Source organism: Anthonomus grandis, chromosome 4, assembly GCF_022605725.1.
Source record: "Anthonomus grandis grandis chromosome 4, icAntGran1.3, whole genome shotgun sequence".
NCBI classification, from domain to species: domain Eukaryota; kingdom Metazoa; phylum Arthropoda; class Insecta; order Coleoptera; family Curculionidae; genus Anthonomus; species Anthonomus grandis.
Window position 1 is genome coordinate 10,216,737 of NC_065549.1, and position 21,213 is coordinate 10,237,949.

General features: G+C 33.2%; 2 protein-coding genes across 4 annotated transcripts in view; both read right to left on the minus strand.

Annotated features, from left to right (window-relative positions):
* On the minus strand, nt 1–1,990 carry LOC126735215 (uncharacterized). Its single transcript, XM_050439167.1, has 2 exons — nt 1,747–1,990; nt 1–1,692 (listed from the first exon to the last, which is right to left on the minus strand). Exon 2 carries the CDS (start codon nt 1,348–1,350, stop codon nt 1–3), a length of 1,350 nt encoding a protein of 449 aa, XP_050295124.1. The 5' UTR covers nt 1,351–1,692; nt 1,747–1,990.
* A 955-nt stretch (nt 1,991–2,945) lies between these two features.
* Nucleotides 2,946–21,213, minus strand: part of LOC126735040 (carbonic anhydrase 13) — a 44,182-nt gene continuing 25,914 nt past the window's right edge. For all 3 annotated transcript variants that reach the window (XM_050438918.1, XM_050438916.1, XM_050438917.1), the window contains exons 3-7: nt 8,829–9,020; nt 8,660–8,778; nt 8,349–8,444; nt 8,072–8,293; nt 2,946–3,613 (exon numbers count right to left, since the gene is read on the minus strand). In XM_050438918.1, coding sequence (XP_050294875.1) covers nt 3,476–3,613; nt 8,072–8,293; nt 8,349–8,444; nt 8,660–8,778; nt 8,829–9,020 — 767 coding nt within the window. In that variant the 3' untranslated portion in view covers nt 2,946–3,475. The remainder of the gene's footprint in view (nt 3,614–8,071; nt 8,294–8,348; nt 8,445–8,659; nt 8,779–8,828; nt 9,021–21,213) is intronic.

Genomic DNA, 21,213 nt, shown 5'->3' on the forward strand with positions numbered 1-21,213 from the left:
TCACTTAGTATAACGGTAATTAAGGGGTCTTGGTAAAATCATTTTAACGTCCTTAACTGGCATTGTGGCAATGTCTGGGATAACGGGAAAGTAAAATTTTGAACCAGTCTTTTGGCTTTTCCTCATAAAACTAATATTCGCCTCATTTGTCTCAGTAACATAAGAAAGCACCTTTCCTATGTAGTAAACAGGCTTTGATTTTATGTTTTCTGGTTTAAATTCAACCAGAACATAATCCTCAACCTCTGGAAATTTTGACAGATCTTCAAATGCTGTGGGATCCACTCTTGGATTCACTTCAGGTTCAAGATGTTCAGATGATGCATCAGAATGCCATTCTTCATCATCTTCATCACGGTCCTGAATCTTTCGCTTTACACTTTTCTTTTTCCGTACATCTATTGAGCTTGAATGTATTGCTTTTTTAACCTGTCTTTCTTCCAGCTCAAGTTTTTCGGGAGTATCGGTGGGTATCATGCTTTTTCCCTTTCGTCTACCTTTGGATGTCTCTTTTCTCGGCTCAGCTTTAGGAAACTGGCGAATTTCTTCCGAGGTTATAAATCTATTTGCGTTTAGTTTAGTTTGATCATCAATTGGTTCCCGAGGAGGAGTTTGATTACCCAGTTCTAGTTGAGGTCTATCAGTGACTGAGCATGGCAAAAAGTCAATATCTGTAAATATTTCTCTGTCAAAGGGAAATATTCTGCATTTTTTAAAAGCGGAGGTAATATTTGCTGAAGTCATTGCTTTTTGATATGCTTCCCCCACAAAACCTGCAACTTGATAAATGGTAACTGGCTTTCCAGGATGATGCATCAGCCAGCTATCTATAGCAGCATTATAAGCAATACTGAAAGGCTTAAAAATTCCAACGTCTAAAGGTTGCATCTTATTGGTCGAGTGTGGTAGAAATGTCACAATAGTGACGCAATTTTTCTTAGCAAGATTGATAACCTGGATGGATAGATGACTCTCATGATTGTCATAAAGTAAAAGACTTGGATTTTCTTTCGAACTAGAGGTGTGCTTAATAAAGGGCTCCATTACTTTTAAAAACAAGTCGGCATTCATCCAACCAGATGGATACGCCAGACCTAAAGTACCAGGCGGAGTACTAACAATCATGTGTTCTTTGAAGTAAACCCGTGGAAAACCCATAGCAGGAGGGAGATGATTTTCTGCAGCACTTACTATTCTACATGTTGTTACAAGAACGCCCTTTTCTCCACTTGTAACTTTAGCCGATTTTTGAACAGTCACTGTAGCCGTTTCATCAAGATTAAAAATACGCGTCCCATCGCCAAATGTTTCGTTGCATTTCATTGCTTTGTATAAGTTATTAAAAAACATATTAACGTTATGCCTATTAAAGGATGTGCCCGTGATAGACTACATCCTTCTGGAGTTTTTTAAAGAAACATTTGGATTTCTTTTTATGAAATTTCTCATCCACTCCTCTCCTGCCTTTTATTAACGGACCATTTTGGAGGCATCTTAAAATGGTTTACGAATGCTAGCTCATAAGCCAATTTACGGCAACCACGAAGAGGGAGCCCATAAAATATCTGAGACCATTTAATAATATAATTAGCCAGCATTTTTTCTTGCTCGGTATTAAATACTTTATTTACTACATAATTAGGTGTATACCGAATTAATTCATCCTGACTGAATTTTCTCTTTCGCACATATCTAAAAATAGATATTGTATGTATTTGGTAAGTATGATTAAAGTAACTTTTTTACCTAGATAAGGTCTGGAAACTTAAATTTTCTTGTTTTGCAACAGATCTAGTGCTACGTCCGCTAAGCACAGCTTCAACTGCCCTTTTCATAGTTTCCTCGGAAAATGTTCCATAGTTTGTTTTCCTTGGTGGATTTCTCGGCATTCTGAACACTTTTTTTATGAAATTCTATATTTTTTAATAATATATGGGTAACAATGAGACATGTCTCAATGTACCCCGTCTCACTGGTACTCATTGTCGCTAATGCTAAAAAAAACATCATAACCCTTTTGCTCTATTAAACTGCCTTATTCTATTAGCTAATCTACACATAACTTTATGGTAATAGGTACTAACAAACTGCTAAATATTCAACTTAATTTTACAAAAAAGTCTCAACTTACCTGTTGATATTTACTTTTTGCACACGAAAGGCACGTGAACGCGACAGAATTTATTTCAAACACGAATGAAAATCAAACGGATAGGAAATTGGTAACTGTCAATGTAGCTAAGATACACAAGTAGTGACATCTTTTGACTGGACAAAAAACCGGAGCAATTTCGAATGTCTTGCTGTTCCCCGTGTCTCACTGTTACCCAGTTTCCCCTACTTGGTGCTGTCATTAGTTTTTTATTGCTACTTTTTATTCGTTATATTTGTTAGGCTAATTGAGGTATGCAAAAAACAAGAAACTGGTTTTATATGGTATGTACCTTTGTCTACAAAGAGGCCTAATTCTAATTTATTTTCTTAATATTATAGTCGGTCTATTGAGATCTTATATTAGTTAAAGCCATCAAAATCGAACTATTAAGGATAACATCTTAAGATTTTTTTAAAGGCTCATGCTTAATTGCAGTTATATTTGGTGTCTTAAAAAAATTGCTTCTTACGTAATTTTTTTATGGCTCTTATTCGCGTTTCATCTATTTTACATAATATTTCGTGACTATTTATTGCTTTTTTTCTGAAAGATTGTTTCTTGTAATGATTTTCTTATATCTTAACTAACTTTTTTTTCTATATTATTATTTTATTAGTTGACGAAACTCAATAATTAAACCGAGATTTCAGCCAAGAAGTGCGTTCCAAATATAGTGTAATCCAATAAATAAATTTATTAAATTCAAAAATGCTTTTAATCCGTTATTTTATTTCTGTGGAGGTCAATACGTGTGTCAAGGTGGGAATAAAAAATTATAATAAACAAGTAGTACTGCTTGGGATAATCACCTTTTAATTATATCGGAAGTCGCGATACATAAACATAATATACTCTACGTAAGCACTTACGTCTAACAATATTAAGGCACGCCCATCGCGTTTAAATATATGCTTGAAAAATATAATTTAATTGCACAGCTTACTCTCTATCACATTTTGCTTCTTAACAACCAAAATTGCACGTGCATTGCAGGCATCTAACAAAAAAGACCTGTATAATATATACCTATTATATGTTAAAGCTATGTGCTAAAGATATACCTTAACAGATCAAACTCTTGTAAAAATAATATTATCCCAGACCGAAATAGACGTTCCATGAGTATTCTAGGAACATTTGATTATAGAATCAGAATATCTACTACAAGAATGCATTTATTCATGGAATATTTTTACTCTATTAACCTTGAATGATCAGAAAATAAACAAGGAATATTCTGATTGGTCTTGGAAAAATATTCTTGAATTTGTTCTTCACTTTGCTTCTTTTCTTTGTCTTCACTTCTCTTCTTGAGGTGATTCACTGTCGGCATTCCTTAACCTCTCTTTGTCCTAATGGCAGGGTTGGTCTGAAATTGGTTTTTACGAACCCCTTGAACTCGTCGCAGGGGCAAATGTCTTCTGAGCTGTAGCACCTGAGGCTTCTGAAGGCTTCAAGCTAAAAATTGATGATTATTATACTTTTATGATCTCTGTATTTGGATAGTTCATTAATCAATATATAAAGCTTTTAGCTACGAGTAAATGATGGCGCTAGTAGTTTGATAATTTAATATTCGGGACAGTAAGGCACAGATGTAAATAGCTTCGCACTGCTCCTCACGTGCGGAGCTATTTACATCTGTGAGTAAGGTTTCACGGCTTTTCACGTTTTACGCTTGTGTACTGTAGTATCTCCCATTATTAGTAATAACGGTTAGGCTAAGCCCGCACTAGCGATTTATTATCGTGCGACTTTTAGTCGCTAAAATGAAGTATTAACAGTTTAATGAACATGCACGCATTCTGCGACAAAATAATAGAACCAGTCCTAATTTAGCAGCGACGCAACTACCGCTGTTTTGAATGAAGCATACCGACTCGTAGGGACGTGCACGCATTGCGATTATTTTTTAGCAGTACGATTTTCATTGGATTGGAACCGTCCGACGTTTTCCCTGTTTTCAGTTGTGATTAGTAGTACATATATAATATATTTAATTTTGGGTGTGAAATATTTGATATTAATAAAAAAGCATGTCTGACATCTTGTTCTTGATACTGAGAGAATTATTGTGGAAGTGGAAAAAAGACCAGCGCTGTATAATAAAGAACTGAAAGAATACAGCGATAGAAATGCGAAAGAGAAATTATGGACAGAAGTATGCGCAAATGTAATACCAAAATGGCATGAACTATCAGGTGCAGAAAGAAAAGACAGAGGTAGGTAGATTATATTTTTATTACTTTAAATAATACAAATTTTAGAAAATGTGCATTAAATTTTGTCATATTTTCAAGCAACTGAACCTTGCGGAGAGGTAAAATAATTTGCAAAATAGTATCATACTTGCATGCCCGATGTATTAGCTCTTGTTCCAGCAGGTCGAATGGACTGTAAAAGGAATTCGTATGATTCCTTGTGAAATTTTATACCATCGTGTTTTCATACAAAATTATGTAAAACGCAGCACGCTTTAATGATTTCGTCAGAAAATTCTATTCCGACATCTAAGGGACGATGGAAAATTCGCCACTTATTGCTCATAATTCCAAATGTACATTCTACCATCCGCCGAGCACAGGTTAATCGATAGTTATAAACTCGTTGTTTTGGTGTGAGGTTTCTTCGAGGATATGGTTTAGAAATCTGTTGTGTTAAAGCGAATGCCTCATCCCCGACAATGACAAAAGGCATACACTTTCCTTTTTCATCGTGAGGTAATATTTGTGGGTTAGGAATATTTAATTGGTTACTTGTTAGTCTTTGGCCATAATTCGAATTTTTAAATATATTTGAATCACTGTGTCCACCATAGGATCCCACATCTATTGAAATGAAACAATAATCGGCATCAACCACGGCAAGAAGTACTGTTGAGAAAAAATTCTTATAATTGTAAAATTCTGAGCCTGTTGTCTCTGGTTGCTTCATTTTTATATGTTTACCGTTAACGGCCCCGATACAATTCGGAAAATTAGTACGGTAATAAAATTCCTTTTAAATAGTTATCCAGTCCTCTTCAGATTTTTCGGACATGTAAAAAGGTTGCAAAACTTCCCATGACAGGTATCTTTAACAATTTCTCGAACTGTTGTAGCTCCTAACAGGAATTCGAAATGCATAGAGTTAAAGCTATTTCCGGTTACCAGATACCTAAATTAAAACGTATATAAGTAGTTACAATTTTTTTTTTGTTACAGGGAAAGAAGTTCAAAAAAAGTGGAAGAATCTGAAAGAATGTTTTGCAAGAGAGCTTGCTGCTCAGAAAAAAATCAAATCTGGTGAGCCTGCAAAAAAACATCGGAAATACATCTACTTCGACGCATTGCTATTTTTACTTCCTCACCAACAACCCAGGACAACAAGTGGCCATGTAGGGCCTCCAGGCGATAAGGAAGAACTGTTAGACCATAATAAAGGACCCAGAAACGATGATGGAGAGCTTTCAAACGATCATGGAGGTCCCAGGAACAACAACGAGGAGACTCCATGTCCTTTACCCTCTGCAAAACCTGCACAGAGGACACCACGCAGTCTTTCCAGTAAATCTTCTCATCAAATATCCACATACGAGGCTTCGTTATTAGAGATTTTAAAGAACAAACAAACGGAGGAAGTTTCAGAGGATAAAAACTTTGCTCTTATGTTAATTCCTATGTTGGCCAAACTAAACGACGAGCAAAATTGAAATACTAAATGTGATGAGAAATGCCAAATTCTATACACAGCCTGGGCCATCAACACAAACTAACTTCCATCAGTATTTCCATCCAGGCCCACATAATATGCAGTATCAAACCTCTGTACGTTTACCAGCAGCTTCGCCTCAATTTTCCAATACAAGTTCTGTACGTTTGCCAGCAGCTTCGCCTCAATTTTCCAATACAACATCTGTAAGTTTGCCAGCAAGTTCGCCTCAGTTTTCCAACCAGTCTGATAAAAACTCTTCCCTCCAGACCTACTATTCGGAATTTTCGAATAATTTTGAGTCGTCAAGAGATTATGATAGCGAATTATATGACTTGTAATCATAATGTATTAATAAACTAAAAGGAATAAATTACTTTGCGATTGTTCTTATTTACCTTAATGTTACTGCTAGTCGCTCTTCAGGTGGTATTGCCTGCCTCCATGTAGTATTTTATACGTTATATTTGGCCCTATTAATTGAAGCAGTGTACTAAAACTGTTCACACTTAGCCGATAATATTGAAAAAATTTTTTGGGATGCTCTACCAAACTGGAATGTATTTTGTAAAATTGTCCTTTAATTAACCTTTGACTAACAATAGGATGCACCCAGTACTTTTTTTTTACGTTGTTTTCTGGCGTTATTACGCAATAGCAGAGCTACTACATAAGTTGTTTCAACAAAATCCATTTCGAAAATACACTAATATTGCGATTTATTACTCGCTGTGCGCGCCCAAATTTTTTGTACTCGAAAATATTTGCGATTGCTACTAGAAGTCGCACGACAATAAATCGCCAGTGCGCGCTTAGCCTTATGCGAATACTTTTTTACATTATTAATGTGATCGTTTATTATTCTGTATCTGTAATTATCATCAAATCTTGTTAATGAACTTTACGTTTAATTGATAACAAGGAGTTTCAATTAATCTAATATTTTAGCAGATTGGTATAACAGTTTTTGGAAAATTTTAGGAACCTCAAGGGGGCATTTACAAATTAGGAGTCTTTGGGTTTTTAAGAAAAATTAAAATATAGAAGTCTCAAAAAACGCAGGGGAAAATTCAGAAAAGGGGAGAAATCTAAGAAAATGAAAGTTCTATAAAATAAAATTTTAGGAAACAGGGATTTAAGTGACTTTAAGATTCAGACAGAAAAGGGCAAAAATCCTGGAAAACTTTGGAATGTGAGAAAGTAAATTAGGTAATTTTGGGATATTTGAAATTCTTGAGAGAATTATTAACACTTTAAGGTAGATATGTGATGTGGGCATCTAAAGTCTAAAAAGAGAAAAAAGCAGAAACCTCAGAAAACTACGAAATCCAAAAAAAAATTATTTTGACCTTTAAAGGAATTTTTTAAATTTAATCTTTAAAAACAAAGAATTGTCAAAAAAATTGCAGAAACTAACAATAAAAAATTGTAGTTAAAGCATATTTTCTTTTTGAAACCCAGGAGGCATTGGAAGACCCCTTGAACTTGAAATATGAAAAAAATTAAAGCCATAAATCAATAAAATGTTGAAGTAATTAAAAACATTAATGAAATCTAAAAGACTTTAAAATTCAGGAAGAAAAATACAAATATCCCAAAAAACTCGAAAATGTAAAATATTAATGTTGGAAATCAAAATTCGGAATTGAATTATTGATACCCAAAAAACGAAGTTGAATTATTGAGCCTGCAAATTCTAAAAAAAGAGAAAATGCCAGAAAACTAAGGACTCCAAAAAAAGTGAAGTTTGATTTTAAAAATAAAAAAAATATATCAAGACTGGGATATGAAAAAAAAGGATCTGATTGGTTCTGAAATAGAAAAAAAGGCAATTTTTAAAAAGAAATTAGTATAAATGAAAGAAGAAAAGCACAAAAACAAATTATAGAAAATTAACAACAATAAATCAAATTGTAATTTAAGTATAATTGGAAATTCACAAGGCATTATTAAACTCTTAAGATAAAAAGTCTTAAAAATAAAAACCCTTGCGAACATATAGAAAAGAAATGAAAAATTCAATTAATCTTGATTACTAGTCATCATCAGACTCTAACACTATATATGATAAGTAAACGCATCGAAATACGTAACTCTTGACAAAAAATTGTCATTTTCATTTGTGGAGAAAAGTCTTCCCGCCCTTCCCAACCCGCTATATTATAGCCACCCCACTTCAATAATGGACTTCTACTTACAAAAAAATGATTTAATAGAAGTTCCTACCTGCTCCTGCGATATATCCACAGGTTCCTTAAAAACAATCCAAATGACACACTCTGAACATGGGGGTGTTGTCAAAGAACCCTGATAAGTGTAGTAGCCACTATCCTCAGGAAGAAGTGCTCCAGGGTTGATTGGTACTAGGATTTTAGCACTTTCACCACGATACTGAATCTTGCTCAGTTGATTTACGATCTTGTCTAGTTCCATGTGCTTTTTACCTGGCTAGAAGAGAAACTGGATTAGTATAAATTAATAAAATAATTGCAATAGTGCTTACTTTGAGGAATACTCCTAGTACTGCTAATCCATCTGAATGTTTTGCTGCCGCTTCAAAACTGGAGTATTTGGTGGAGTTCCAGTGCACCAAGTGTAACTAAAATAGATTATTTTTTAATAGTAAATATTTATCGTCAACACAAGTAACCGTTTTGAAGTTCTCATCAACGTATATTCAACAATCAAGTCAAAAATATGTCATCCTATCTTCGTCCATTCATTTTTTCTATGTAATTGCACCAGAAAAATACAATTACCAAATGATCCATGCAGTATTAAAAAAATGAAATGTTGTTTAACAAAAAAACTTACTTCGCCAGCAAATTTCTTCCCATTAATCGTATGTTCAGATCCCTCATTATTCGTTTTACCCCAATGGCAATGGAACTGTTCCAACACATACGTTCCTTCCAAAGGTCCTCCAGATAATTCTACAAATTGCTTATATTAATATTTTTTCAATACAACGAGAACTACTCACCAGAACCTCTTCCATCGACACTCACTTTCCAGCAGTAACCAGGATTGGACACCTCATTGGTATGTTCTGGAATATATTTCCAAGAAAGTTTCCTGTTTGAATTAAGTGTTTTAAGATCTACTGGTTTGATGTCAATTGGACTTTGCCTGGTGCCTGCTGCTTCTGGGTAAGTGTGTGGCCACTTTTCTGGCCCTAAAAATCAACAAAAGTATACAAATAACCAATATATATCACATAAATAATAGGCATCCTACATAAAAACTTATTGAAAATTGAATAATTTCCATAAATTACTTTGAATATTCTAATGACTCACTTATAAAAAATAAATCTAGTTAAGATGCAGACGGGTGCAAAAACAATCACAATAAAACGCTTTAAAGTATGATTCTAAAAATGTAAATTTCTATTAATATTCATTCCGCAAATTATTTAAAGTGAATAATTGGCAAATGTGATCGCTGAATACTAAAAAGGCATTTCCGGTTTTTCTATTGTTTTATGATTTTTATAAGATCGTACGTAGGTGATACTGAGCAAGTACCAATATTTTATTTTATTAACTAAATTCTACTGAAAAATTATATGTTAGTATGTTTTGTATTTGACTCTGTATTTGACTGAAATATAGGATCATAATAATCCAATTAATAATACCTTGAAACAAAAATGTAGTTATTATTGTTAGAAATTTAACTACTTGTTGAGGTACATGGAACATTGAAAGAGCTTGTAATCCTCGACATATAGATGGCGCTATGTCAAGAATCTGATATGTCACCTAAAATGCGGTCATTTTTCATAATGACCTACTTGCAGAGGCCTTCTTTTTTACTTCTGTCGAAAAACTAGCTTCAAAAATCAAATCTTTTTAAGGAAAAATATTTATAAAATCGGTTTGTTCTCACATTTTGCACAACATTTTTTCAGGTGTTTAGTTCAGTGTGTTGTGTGTTAGCTGTGATTAATTTTCATTTAGGTATGCTGACACGTGGGATAAAGGAAAATTTCTAAAAAAGCAGTGATTATATTGTTGTGAAAGAACTAAGAAATAAGCAGTAACTTGCATAAGTAGTTATTGCAATAAAGTTTTTTTGTAAAAATTGACTCTATCAGCATTACTTTGGTATCAAGGTAGGCGATCAGAACAAGTCATAGGCTCCATACATCTGTTGTAATTCTTGTTTAGTTATTCTGAGGACATGGTTGAAAAACAAAAAAACGATTCATGTCATTTACCATTTCTATGGTTGTTAGGATTGTCAATGAAGAAAATAAGATCTCGCATTATGACACTCTACCAGTTCACAGTGCTCAAAAACTCTGAATTAGAAGTAATAATTGAGGACAGTGAGGGTGACGAAGAACTCAATACGCCTTCAACATCGAAGGACCCCGATTATGAGGTCAAATGATATACATGACTCAAGCAGAATGAAGTGTTCTAGATCAAGACCCTAATTTGTCACAAGATTACCGCAATGGAATCTTCTCTAACCTAATGTGAGGGTCTCGGAGTATAGGAAACATCAGCAATATCTGCTTCCTTTTTTTTAGAAGAAGGGAAATTTCGTTGTTTGTCACGACATAAATGGTCTGATGAAATATTTAAATTTTAATTACGACACAACTGAATAGATGCTTTTCATAGACTCCTCGAAGCTTAGTTTGAATTCTGTTGCTTAACAATGGCAACCAACTGTCTTCTGTTCCTATTGGGCATGCAGTTCATACGAAAGAGACCTAAGGAAATATTACAGCCCTCCTCGATTTAATTCATTAGGCTGAACATAAGTGGAAAATCTGTGGCGATCTAAAAATCATTGCTATACTTTTAGGAATACAATGAAGGTATACTAAAAGTACTGTTGTTTTCTATACATGTGGGATAGTAGGAATTCTCCCTACATTAAACCCAACTGGCCTGCGAGTAATCTGGACATCAGTGAGAAAAACGTCGTTGGCGAACCTTTTGTTGACCCAAAAGATGTTCTGCTTCCTTCCTTACATATTAAGTTGATTTAATGAAAAACTCTGTTAAGGGTATATACAAAGAAGAACAAGTGCCCTCCAGTGCTTGAGAAACAAATTCCCTTTGCTAAGTAAAGATTAAAGAAGGTATTTTTATTGGGCCCCAGATTCGCCACCTTATGAAGGATCTTGAGTTTGACAGAGTTTTGGGGGACGGGAAAGAAAAGGAAGCATGGGATGCTCTTAAGGCAGTTAATCGAAGTTTTTTGGGCAATAAATGAGATGATAACTACAGAGATTTGGTGAAAGTACCTCTGTAAAAATATTATCAACTCGGATGCAACATGTCCCTTAAAATACATTTTCTTCATTCCCACCTGGACTTTTTCCCTTCTAATTGTGGCGCTGTTAGTGACGAACATGGAAAGAGATTTCATCAGAAGATTTCTGCGATTAAAAAAAAGATATCAGGACCGTTGGAATGAAGCTATGCTTACGGATTACTGCTGGTTTATGTGTAGGGGTGCTCCAAACCTGTCTTACAAGAGACAAACCAAAATAAAACGAGCTCATAAAACTGACACTTAATCTTTTAGTATTTTTTTCATCAATTTAATTCTTTTAGAGTGTAACTAAAACTATAGAACTAATTAAATGTTCAGTTTTTTCTATATGAAGTAGGCAAATAATATAGCTTTTCTTATATCCTAACTATAATGTAATATCATGCCTAATGTGTATCACAAAAACTAGATCTAGTATATTTTTTCTTTATAAAATTCGTTTTTTTTTCACCCTAAATTTGAAAAAAATTACTAATGCGATAAATTTTTGGCTCTGTCACTCATGAAGTTGGGTAAGCAATTCATCATTGCTTGCATCACTGATTCACGAATTAGAACAGGATTGCTTATGGTTAGGTCATGTAAGGCATTTTCCAGTCTGATCACAGGGAAATCCAAATATCTCATTGCTCTTAGTTTTCGGTTCCTTCAAAATTACTATCTTATTGCATGTATTGCATACATAGACATGGTAAAAATGTTCTTAAACTATTTGCCTTTTTTCTTCTTATGGATGGAGGATGCATCATATCTGGATATGTTTATGATGATATTTTTTTACAGGAAAAACTGAGAAAATCTTGGAAAAATTATTAGCTTGTGAAGTAAACAAACTGTTTATTATTATTAATAAAAATATTTGCTTTAATCGATTTCGATTGGAAGAGACTAAATCGAGTTTACTTTTCTAACATCCAAAAATAACATACAGACAAGGTGAATTTCTTATAAATAATGTCCCGAATTAATCATGCGGGTATACAATTCTATTTTGAACCCCCAATGTTGTTGTTTAAAAGAATAGGAATAACTCGACAGGGTCTTGAAAGAGTGCCAAAGCGGTTATTTAAACTAAAAACAACATATTAAGGCGCTGCATAAAACGTTTTCTCTTTTGATTTAATTCGTTTTCAATTTAACCCTAGCAATAAAAAAAACTTTTTCTTATTAAACAAATGTTACAATAACATCTGCACTATAACAATCTGATGACATATTTAACCATCAGGCTGTCGATCAAAGGACAAACGGATACGAATGTATGAGTTTCTTTGTTTAAAGATAACCATATGCATCAGTTCATTTTTAATTAATGAATGCAGGCTGTAATGAGGATGTTCACCCATAATCGTTCTAATGGCACTAAATATAGGATTTGTATCGTATATGGACTATGGTAGGTTTACTCCGTCATATTTTATACCGCATAAGGAAGCAAATATAATAATTATACAACAAAATGTATAATTATGCAGTTTGTAGCAACCCTGAACTGATCACGAATAATAACAGTCTGCAGCCATTTCCGATTTGAACCGATTATTATCGACTTCTTTTTGTTTCAGTGCTCCATCTAGTATTAGTTTTTTATCTAGGTTATCGCCTCATTGACAGCTGTTTAACTTTTGACATTGACATAACCAATTTGAATGTTTTGACACTATTAAATATTTAAAAGTCAAATCTTGATCTTGATTCTATGAAATGTATAATTATAACATTACACAGAGCTTTTTTATGACATCAGTCTACTTAATAAAATATAACCAGCAATGCCTAAAGGTGTTTGCATGTTTGGTCTTAACTTGGTATCTGCTTGAAACTGTTTTTTGAGTTTACTTTAACCGTTAACACAAAATGACAGCAACTGTTAGTCAAATGTCATCTATCATCTATCAAGTCAAATGTCATCTATCAAAGTCATAACAGTGTTCAAAAGTCATATATGAGGTGATTTACTGTGGAAACCCTCATATGGAAACAAACTGCTCATTTGCTCGGATTCCTTCAGCGAACTTTAATCAATTACAACACTAGGAATAAACAAAGATCGATATAGACTACTTAACACTGTCAACAAAGCAAACAATCAGGAAATGGACATCAGACTTCTGTGGATCTCAAGCCACACTGAAATTAGAGGAAATGATAAAAAGCAAATGAATTGGCACACAAAGGAAGGCGGATGGAACAAATTGGTCAACCTAACCTCATAGATGCATCGCAATTCTTAAAAGATCAAAAAGCAGCCTTATGGAAGAAGTAGGAACATATAAACACAAACTGGCCAATAGCCAAAAGACTGGACTATGCAAGGCTTGAACTAAAACCCCTGAAAAACCTTGTCCCATGACAGCATGTACTACTTGGAAACAACACTTATCACTAGAATGAGACCGAATCATTGTCTGAATAAAAATGAATAAAATCTGAATAAAATTCACAGCAATAAAACAGGGATTTGTGATAACCCCAACTGTATATGTAGACGACCCGGAACACTTAACCATATCTTGTTTGATTATACATTATACCAAACCAAATAAGGGACTATAATAGGACTAAATAAATTGATAATAGGACCAAATAAATTGCAATATCAGATACCAACTTGCAACAATGGAATGAGAGGCCCAACAAACGCACATGGTTCGACATAGCTCGACCTAATTTAAATTCTTAAAATACACTAAATTATTGACATCATCAAAAATAATTAAACACTATAATCGAAGAAAAAAATTACAACGCAAGTGAATATAAGACCATGCTAGAATTATTGCTTATGCTAGTTGCCGCATGCCATTTATATCCTGCATAAAATACCACCATAAACCATGAGAGACATGGATAAGTTCCAGTTAGACACGAGTTCATGAAAAACGGGGAAGAAGAAGAAGGTGATTTATGTAAAGTAAAAAACTTCTTGAATCGAGCAAATGTCAAGAGGTTGACAACATTGACATGAATATTAGATAACAAGAAAACCGATATTCCTAAAAATTTAGTCTATAGTAAATTACACATTTTTTTAGCGTTTCAAACAAATTTAATAATTATATAAAAAGATACATAAGTAAACGGTTTGTGACGATCATAGATTCGGCAGGAAAAAATAACCAAACTGCGCAACACACTCGAGTGTTGACTTGTTGTTTAGGGAGTTGCTTTAGTGATAAACTTATGAAAGTCAAAAGTCATCTGTCAAGATCATAATTGTTACTTAAAATGTTATAGATAGGGCAACCAACGAATAATAACCTCTTGATTTTGTTAAATGTCAAGTAATTAACAACTTTTACATAGATGCTAAAAACAAGGAAACTAATAAATATGACCGAGAATGTCTACCGTATAAGACAGAACAGAAAAATTCTTAATGTTGGATCCGAAGAATTGCCCGGCATCACCATAGAAGAAAAAAAATTGGCAATAATGAAGAATAAAAGAGCACCAGGAGATGTTGGTGGTACAAGTGGCATGATAAAACTGGGCGGAACTGCAACTATTGAGTCTATCAAAAACATCCTCAACAAATATCTAACACAAAGTATTATTCTATAAACATGACAGAACGAAGAAATTCAGGTAAATCTATTACACAAAATAGGTGATAAAGTTAAAATTAGAAAATTATGGAGCGATAAGTCTACTTCCACATCCAAGCAAATTGCTAACAAGGATTATAAGAAATAGACTTTTCAACAAATTAGAAGATTACCAACTTCCTGAACAGGCAGCTGTACTTAGTTTAATTGAACATATTCAGTCAATCGGATCATTAGTAGACAAAATACTAATGATCGGATAATAATATAGAATAGAACGAACCAGTACACCTTGCTTTCGTTAAGTATAATAAGGCGTTCGACTCCGTATACTGTGGGCTATCTTCGAAATGTAAGAATTAACAGCAGAAAATATAGAATTCAAATAGAAAGGTAAAAAGGGGAGTTAGGCAATGTATCACCATCTCTTCACAGTTATTCATTCTTACATTAGAAGATGTTTTCAAGACTCTGGAATGGGAAAGACAGATCATAAGAATTGACGGAAAATATACATATACATGGAAACGATATTTCAACTAGCACTAGAGGATAATCCAAGAAGAATAAAGCTAAATGGTGTTTCCAGCAACAATTTAAGACACGCTGACGATATGGCGATCTCAGCAGATAATATTGAGGATCTGAAAGCCATCGTAAAAGCCATAAACGCAAAAGGAAAAGAGTGTGGCCTTAATATCAATATAAACAAAACTAACCTGATAATAGTGAGCAGACAACTCCACGACAAGGCAGAACTCTATATCGACATTAACGAGATCGAGAAAGTGAATAAGAAAAAAATTTAATATTTGAGCAGAATACTGAACGACAAATGGGATAACAACGAAGAGATAACAATACGCATAGCCACTGCCCGAAACACGTTTATGAAGTTTAACAGCTGCGTTTCGCCACAAGAGATACCATTTGAGCTCCATTTTTGAATAGTAAAGAAGAAGTGATGTTACATATACTGGCCTATACTGTTATATAGAGTAAAAACCTGGTCACTAAAAGTCAAATTCCTTCAAATTGCTTTAAAATGTGAATCCTGCATGAGAAGACTACTTAAGATTCCTTGGATAGAACATGTAACTAATGAGGAAATCTTACAGAGAACAAACACCGACAACTATTAGGCATCGTAAAACAACGAAAAACATCCTACTTAGTCGTAAAACAATGAAAAACATCCTTTTATTATGGCATGTCTTTACATCATTGGGCTTTACATCAGATAACACAAGACAACGAAGCATAGAAACTGGCAGGGGATGTCATATCCAGTGGACTGCGAAGGGCTATTAAAAGAAGCAAATTTAATAATTGTATAAGAAAATACACAATTAGGCAGTTTAATGCAACCCTGGATTTGCAATAGCCAAAACAACTAGATAACACCATATACCCGAGTGCTGATTTGTCATTAATACTGACTAGAACCGATTCATTCTATGAATGCTAACATTCATAAAATGAATGAACTCTCGGTTCAACTGTCAAAAGTTTCACTTAAAATGTTCTTTTTAAGGCAATTATTCTTGTCTTATTGATTCTGAAAGATAGCACAAGTATTTGAAAACTTACACAAGTGTGTGGCCTCAAGTTCTGACTTTAGATCAAAAATAAATCAATTAAACAGCTACATATAATAATAATAATAATAATAATAATAATAATAATAATAATAATAATAATAATAATAATAATAATAATAATAATAATAATAATAATAATAATAATAATAATAATAATAATTAACTGGAGAGATAGCAAGTACTACTGCAGGGAAATCATTTAGACGTTTCGCAATAAGATATAAGAAGGATTGTTCGAACAGGGAAGTAAAATGCACTGGAATTGTTAGCTTAAAGTCCAGTGCAACGATATATTAGAATGGTCACCCGTCAAAACACCAGCATTTCACCTGCCAAACAATGTCATCCACCTTCTATTTACATTGTTTGAGAAGTAAAATGCTGGTGTTTTGACGGGTGACCATTCTAATATATCGTTGCACTGGACTTTACCCTTAAACCTTATGTTTATATTATGGATATCAGTTAGAAATCGAATTTTATCTTATAAGTATGGCGGAGATTTAAGCAATAAGACATATGTCAAAGGCAATAGAGATAAATAGTGAAACAGCTATTGTTGATGTATACAACTCTTATATTAAGTCATATATAAGTACGCAGTTCATAATATGTAAACACGCCTTTAATGATCAAACAAGTGCGTGACCTTAACTTCTGGCTTTTGATCAAAAACAAATCAGTTAAACAGTTACATAATATGTCAAAGGCAATAGAGTTAAATAGTGAAACAGCTATTGTTGATGTATACAATTCTTATATTTCATAAGTCATATATAAGTACGCCTTTCTTTATAGGTAAACGCTACTTTAATGATATTAATCTTCTGTCACTTATGTGCCAATCTTGTCATGATGACTTTACTTTTGTAATTGTATACTGTCTCTTTCCTGTTTCTACGTGTCTAAAATTGAATCATGTCTTAGTGATAAATACCGTAATAACAGTAAAACGCATGCGCCTAAATAATTTTGCTTATGGTAACTGTAACTTCAAACATCAAAACTGTCATATGCCAACAATTAACAACGTTAGTTCATATTATGTCCTCTAGATGAGTAAAAAGAAGGTGTAGTAAAACTTGGAATGTATATTATAGTCTATCTTTTAGATGCAAATGGCAGCAATAATTTCATTTTAAATGAAATAAAATGAAAAAGCATTGTGATTGTGTGTAACTGAATAATTAAACGTGTACTAAATTCCTGTTGAATAATTAGATGACCACCTTTGAAGTCGAAAATGCAAAGGTCATTTTAAATTTTACCACCGTACATAATTTTGCTTTGTACCAAAAGGATAATGGTAAATCTTAGCTTCATTAAGCATTTTACTCCTTAAAAAATAAATAGATTTTTATAATCAAATGCCTTACTAGAATATTACATCAAAGCCTTGAAATGCTTAAATCCTACGTAAACATGATGTTTTATTCAATATCGAATTCAATTTTCCTTAAAGGTTTTATAAGGGGGAGGTATTGTTTTTCAAATTGAGGAAAATAGGTTTGTTATTCTTCTTAAAACAAAGGACTAAATGAATGTTTTTTTTTATTGGTTGTCATAACATACACACTTATCACATAACAATAATAATAAAAGAGCAAACGAAAAAACATTAAGTATTATTGCAGTAATTAACATAATAATTAATTGCTTTTTGTGATAATGGGACATAATATTAATAACAGACGTGACCTGTAAAATCTTTATTTTTTTTTAAATTTAATTATTAAAACCAGAGTAAAATCATTAAAGGACCTTGCATTGTAATTAATCGATGCCCAATCAAAAATAATCATCCTTCAAAATGGTTTATTTATAGCAAAAAAATACAGTTACTTTGTTCTTTTATGTTTCAGGCTGTGACGGTACATTGCACATTGTCAATTACCAGGTTATTGTTCGTTTATAAAATTTTAGGGTTAAAGGATGTTTTTTCTGTTGCAAAAAATTGGTTTTCTTAAAACAATTTTGTCCTCACTCAAAACTTTAATGCAGTAACAAAAATAACAGAGTTTATTTTAATAATTTTTTTTGGGTAGCACCCATAAAAAAAATTTCATTTCATTCATGTTCTTTTAAAGCTTGAGGTATGAGTTAAAAATTGGAAATCCTTCAAAGTTAATTAATAAAAATTGCAGTAAATATAATACAACTAGTATATCCTTTTAATGCATGAGCGATTTACAAAACTCATTTTTTTGATCACTGATCCGAAATTAATAAATCGCATATAATTATCGATTATTAGCATTCATATTTATCAGAAATGTTGAAAAAAGCGCATGTTCAAGGTCTGTTATAGCGTTTTAGTCAATAATATGCATATTAAATTATTCAAAAAAGTATTAATGTCGTATCGTGTCTATGCTAGAGTTAAATTGGATAATAGAGAGAAAAAAATTATAAGTGATCACACGCAGACATTCCTATATGTAATTAGCATAAAAATAGAATTAATCATCTCATAGTTTAAAATTCTCATTATAATATGCTCGAAGAAGCATTACAGGCCTAGCTTGTGTTATTGCAAAGTAATATTAGAATTTCCGCACTTTCTTTGCCTGACCGGTATATTAAATAAAGCACTATAGTATATCCTCTTAACGCACGAGCGAGAGTTTTACAAAACCGATTCTTTTGATCACTGATTAATACATGGCATATAATTATCGATTATTACAGCATTCATATTTATCAGAAAAGTTGGAAAAAGTGCATGTTCAAGGTCTGTAATAGCGTTTTAGTCAATAATAATCGATGCATATTAAATTATTCAAAACGTTATTAATGTCGTATTGTGTCTATTCTAGAGTTAAATAGGATGATAAGGAGAAAACAAAATGTATGTGATCACAGACAGACAATTCTATTTGAAATTAACATAAAACGAAAATTGATCCCATATGTTAAAGATCTCCTTTTAATACGCGGAGAAACAATACAAGCCTAGCACTTAAAGAACATAAAAGATGTATGTTGGCATTCGCATATAACAATTAATAGGAAGCAGACATATGATACTTTCAGACATTTGATGATGAGGCAGAAGATACTTTCTGATTTTTTTGCTATAAGATCTGATAATGCCCCAATTAAAGATGAGAGACCTGTGATTGTCTCTCTTCTTCCTATTATTTATTACCGGCATGGCAAATTTCTTACTTGGGTCCCAAAATCTTATACATTCACTTGCCTGTACCCCTGTTCTCATTTCAACTTATAATAACTTTAATTTTATGGTATCAGTTATAGATATAGTATATTAGAGTTTTCATAGACAGGTTTATAATATATCAGGTTTGCGCAGTCTATGAGATCTAATTGTTTTTAAAGGAGTAAATTGGTCAAAGAGCTGAGTGAGTTCGAAATTAACCTTATCAATGGTCTCCTCAATAGATCCCTGACATAATACTTAATTGAACTCTATGTAATTTATAGGAGAATCAAACAGCACCTTATTGAAGTTACGAGATTTCTCTACAAGTAAAATATCTAAATTTTTATAAGAGGAAACAAACCTATAGTCAGTCATGCCATATAAATCCATGGTATCCGATCGAATTAAGTCCAAACTACGATCCACACAAATGATGTCAATCATGCTTACTGACTCCCGAGTCACTCGAGTTGGCTCATTAATTACCTGGTATAGATTATGCGTCTGTAAAATCGAAGTGAAAAACCACGTCCCTCCACTACAAACAGCGAATAAATTACATTTCATTCCATAAAAATAACAATATCATACATAGGAGATATGTGCTGATAGCAAACAACGGAGTGACTTAATTTTAACAGATAACCAATAATGTTCTTAGTCAGCGTGATCAATAAAAAATGTTGTATCTACAGCATTGCAAGAGCTGACTCGCCATATAAGCACACAAGCTTATATGGCCTTGTCAAGCGATCATTACGAAACAGTTAATAACCAGTGTTACCAATTATATGATCAGAATAGTGGTAATATACCCAGGTCTCAGTTAAAACAAACAAGTGATATTAATAATTAATTAATACTTCTTTTATATCTTTTCCTAAATGGTTTAGTCCTTTACTTAAAGACTTAATTTGTAAAAAGAAGGCTTCACACAGGAAATATACGTCTACTCCCTCACCTGACTCTTTTTTCTGACTCTATGCTCATTTTTCGACCCTTAGATCTCGATGTAAAGTAGAACACGATCTTGCTTTAGTGAATATATCGGTAAAGTGGAGAGGTCAGTGGTGGATAATAGTCGTTACTTTTGGAGGTTTGTCAATGACAAAAGAAAGAGCAATGCATTTCCAAATTCGATGTTTTTGGGCCAGGAAATGGCAGAGTCTAGGGAAGCAATTACTGATTTGATTGCAAAGTTTTTTGCTACAGTTTACAACTAGCCCATTCCTGATTCTCTTGAATTTGGTTCCCAGAATATTATTTTTGGATGCTTCACTCTCTCGGAGGTATTTTCCAAGATCCAGAAATTACCTAACAAGTTTATCTGTGGGCCAGGTAATATACCTAATGTCTCTTTAAAGAACTGTATTTATACAATTAGTAGGCCTCTCCAGATTATCTTTAATTTGTCTTTACAGGACTCTACCTTCCCAGAAGCTTGGAAGCACAGTTTCATCATGCCGATATTTAAGGCTGGCAATAGGGGGGATATTGCCAATTATCGCGAAGTATGTATTTAAAACTCATTAGCCAAATTGTTTGATAGTTTGGTTTGCGGTTAGCTAACATGACAATGCAAAGGAGTCATTAGTGAAAAACAGTCAGGATTCTCTTCTGGGAAATCCACAACCAGCAGTTTGGTTCAATACGAGTGTGATCTGTTGGGAGCTTTGGAGAGGGGGGTTCAGACTGATGCGCCTTCGACAGGCTAAACTTTGGTCTCTTGCTGGCCAAGTTGTAAAGTGCTGGTTTTCA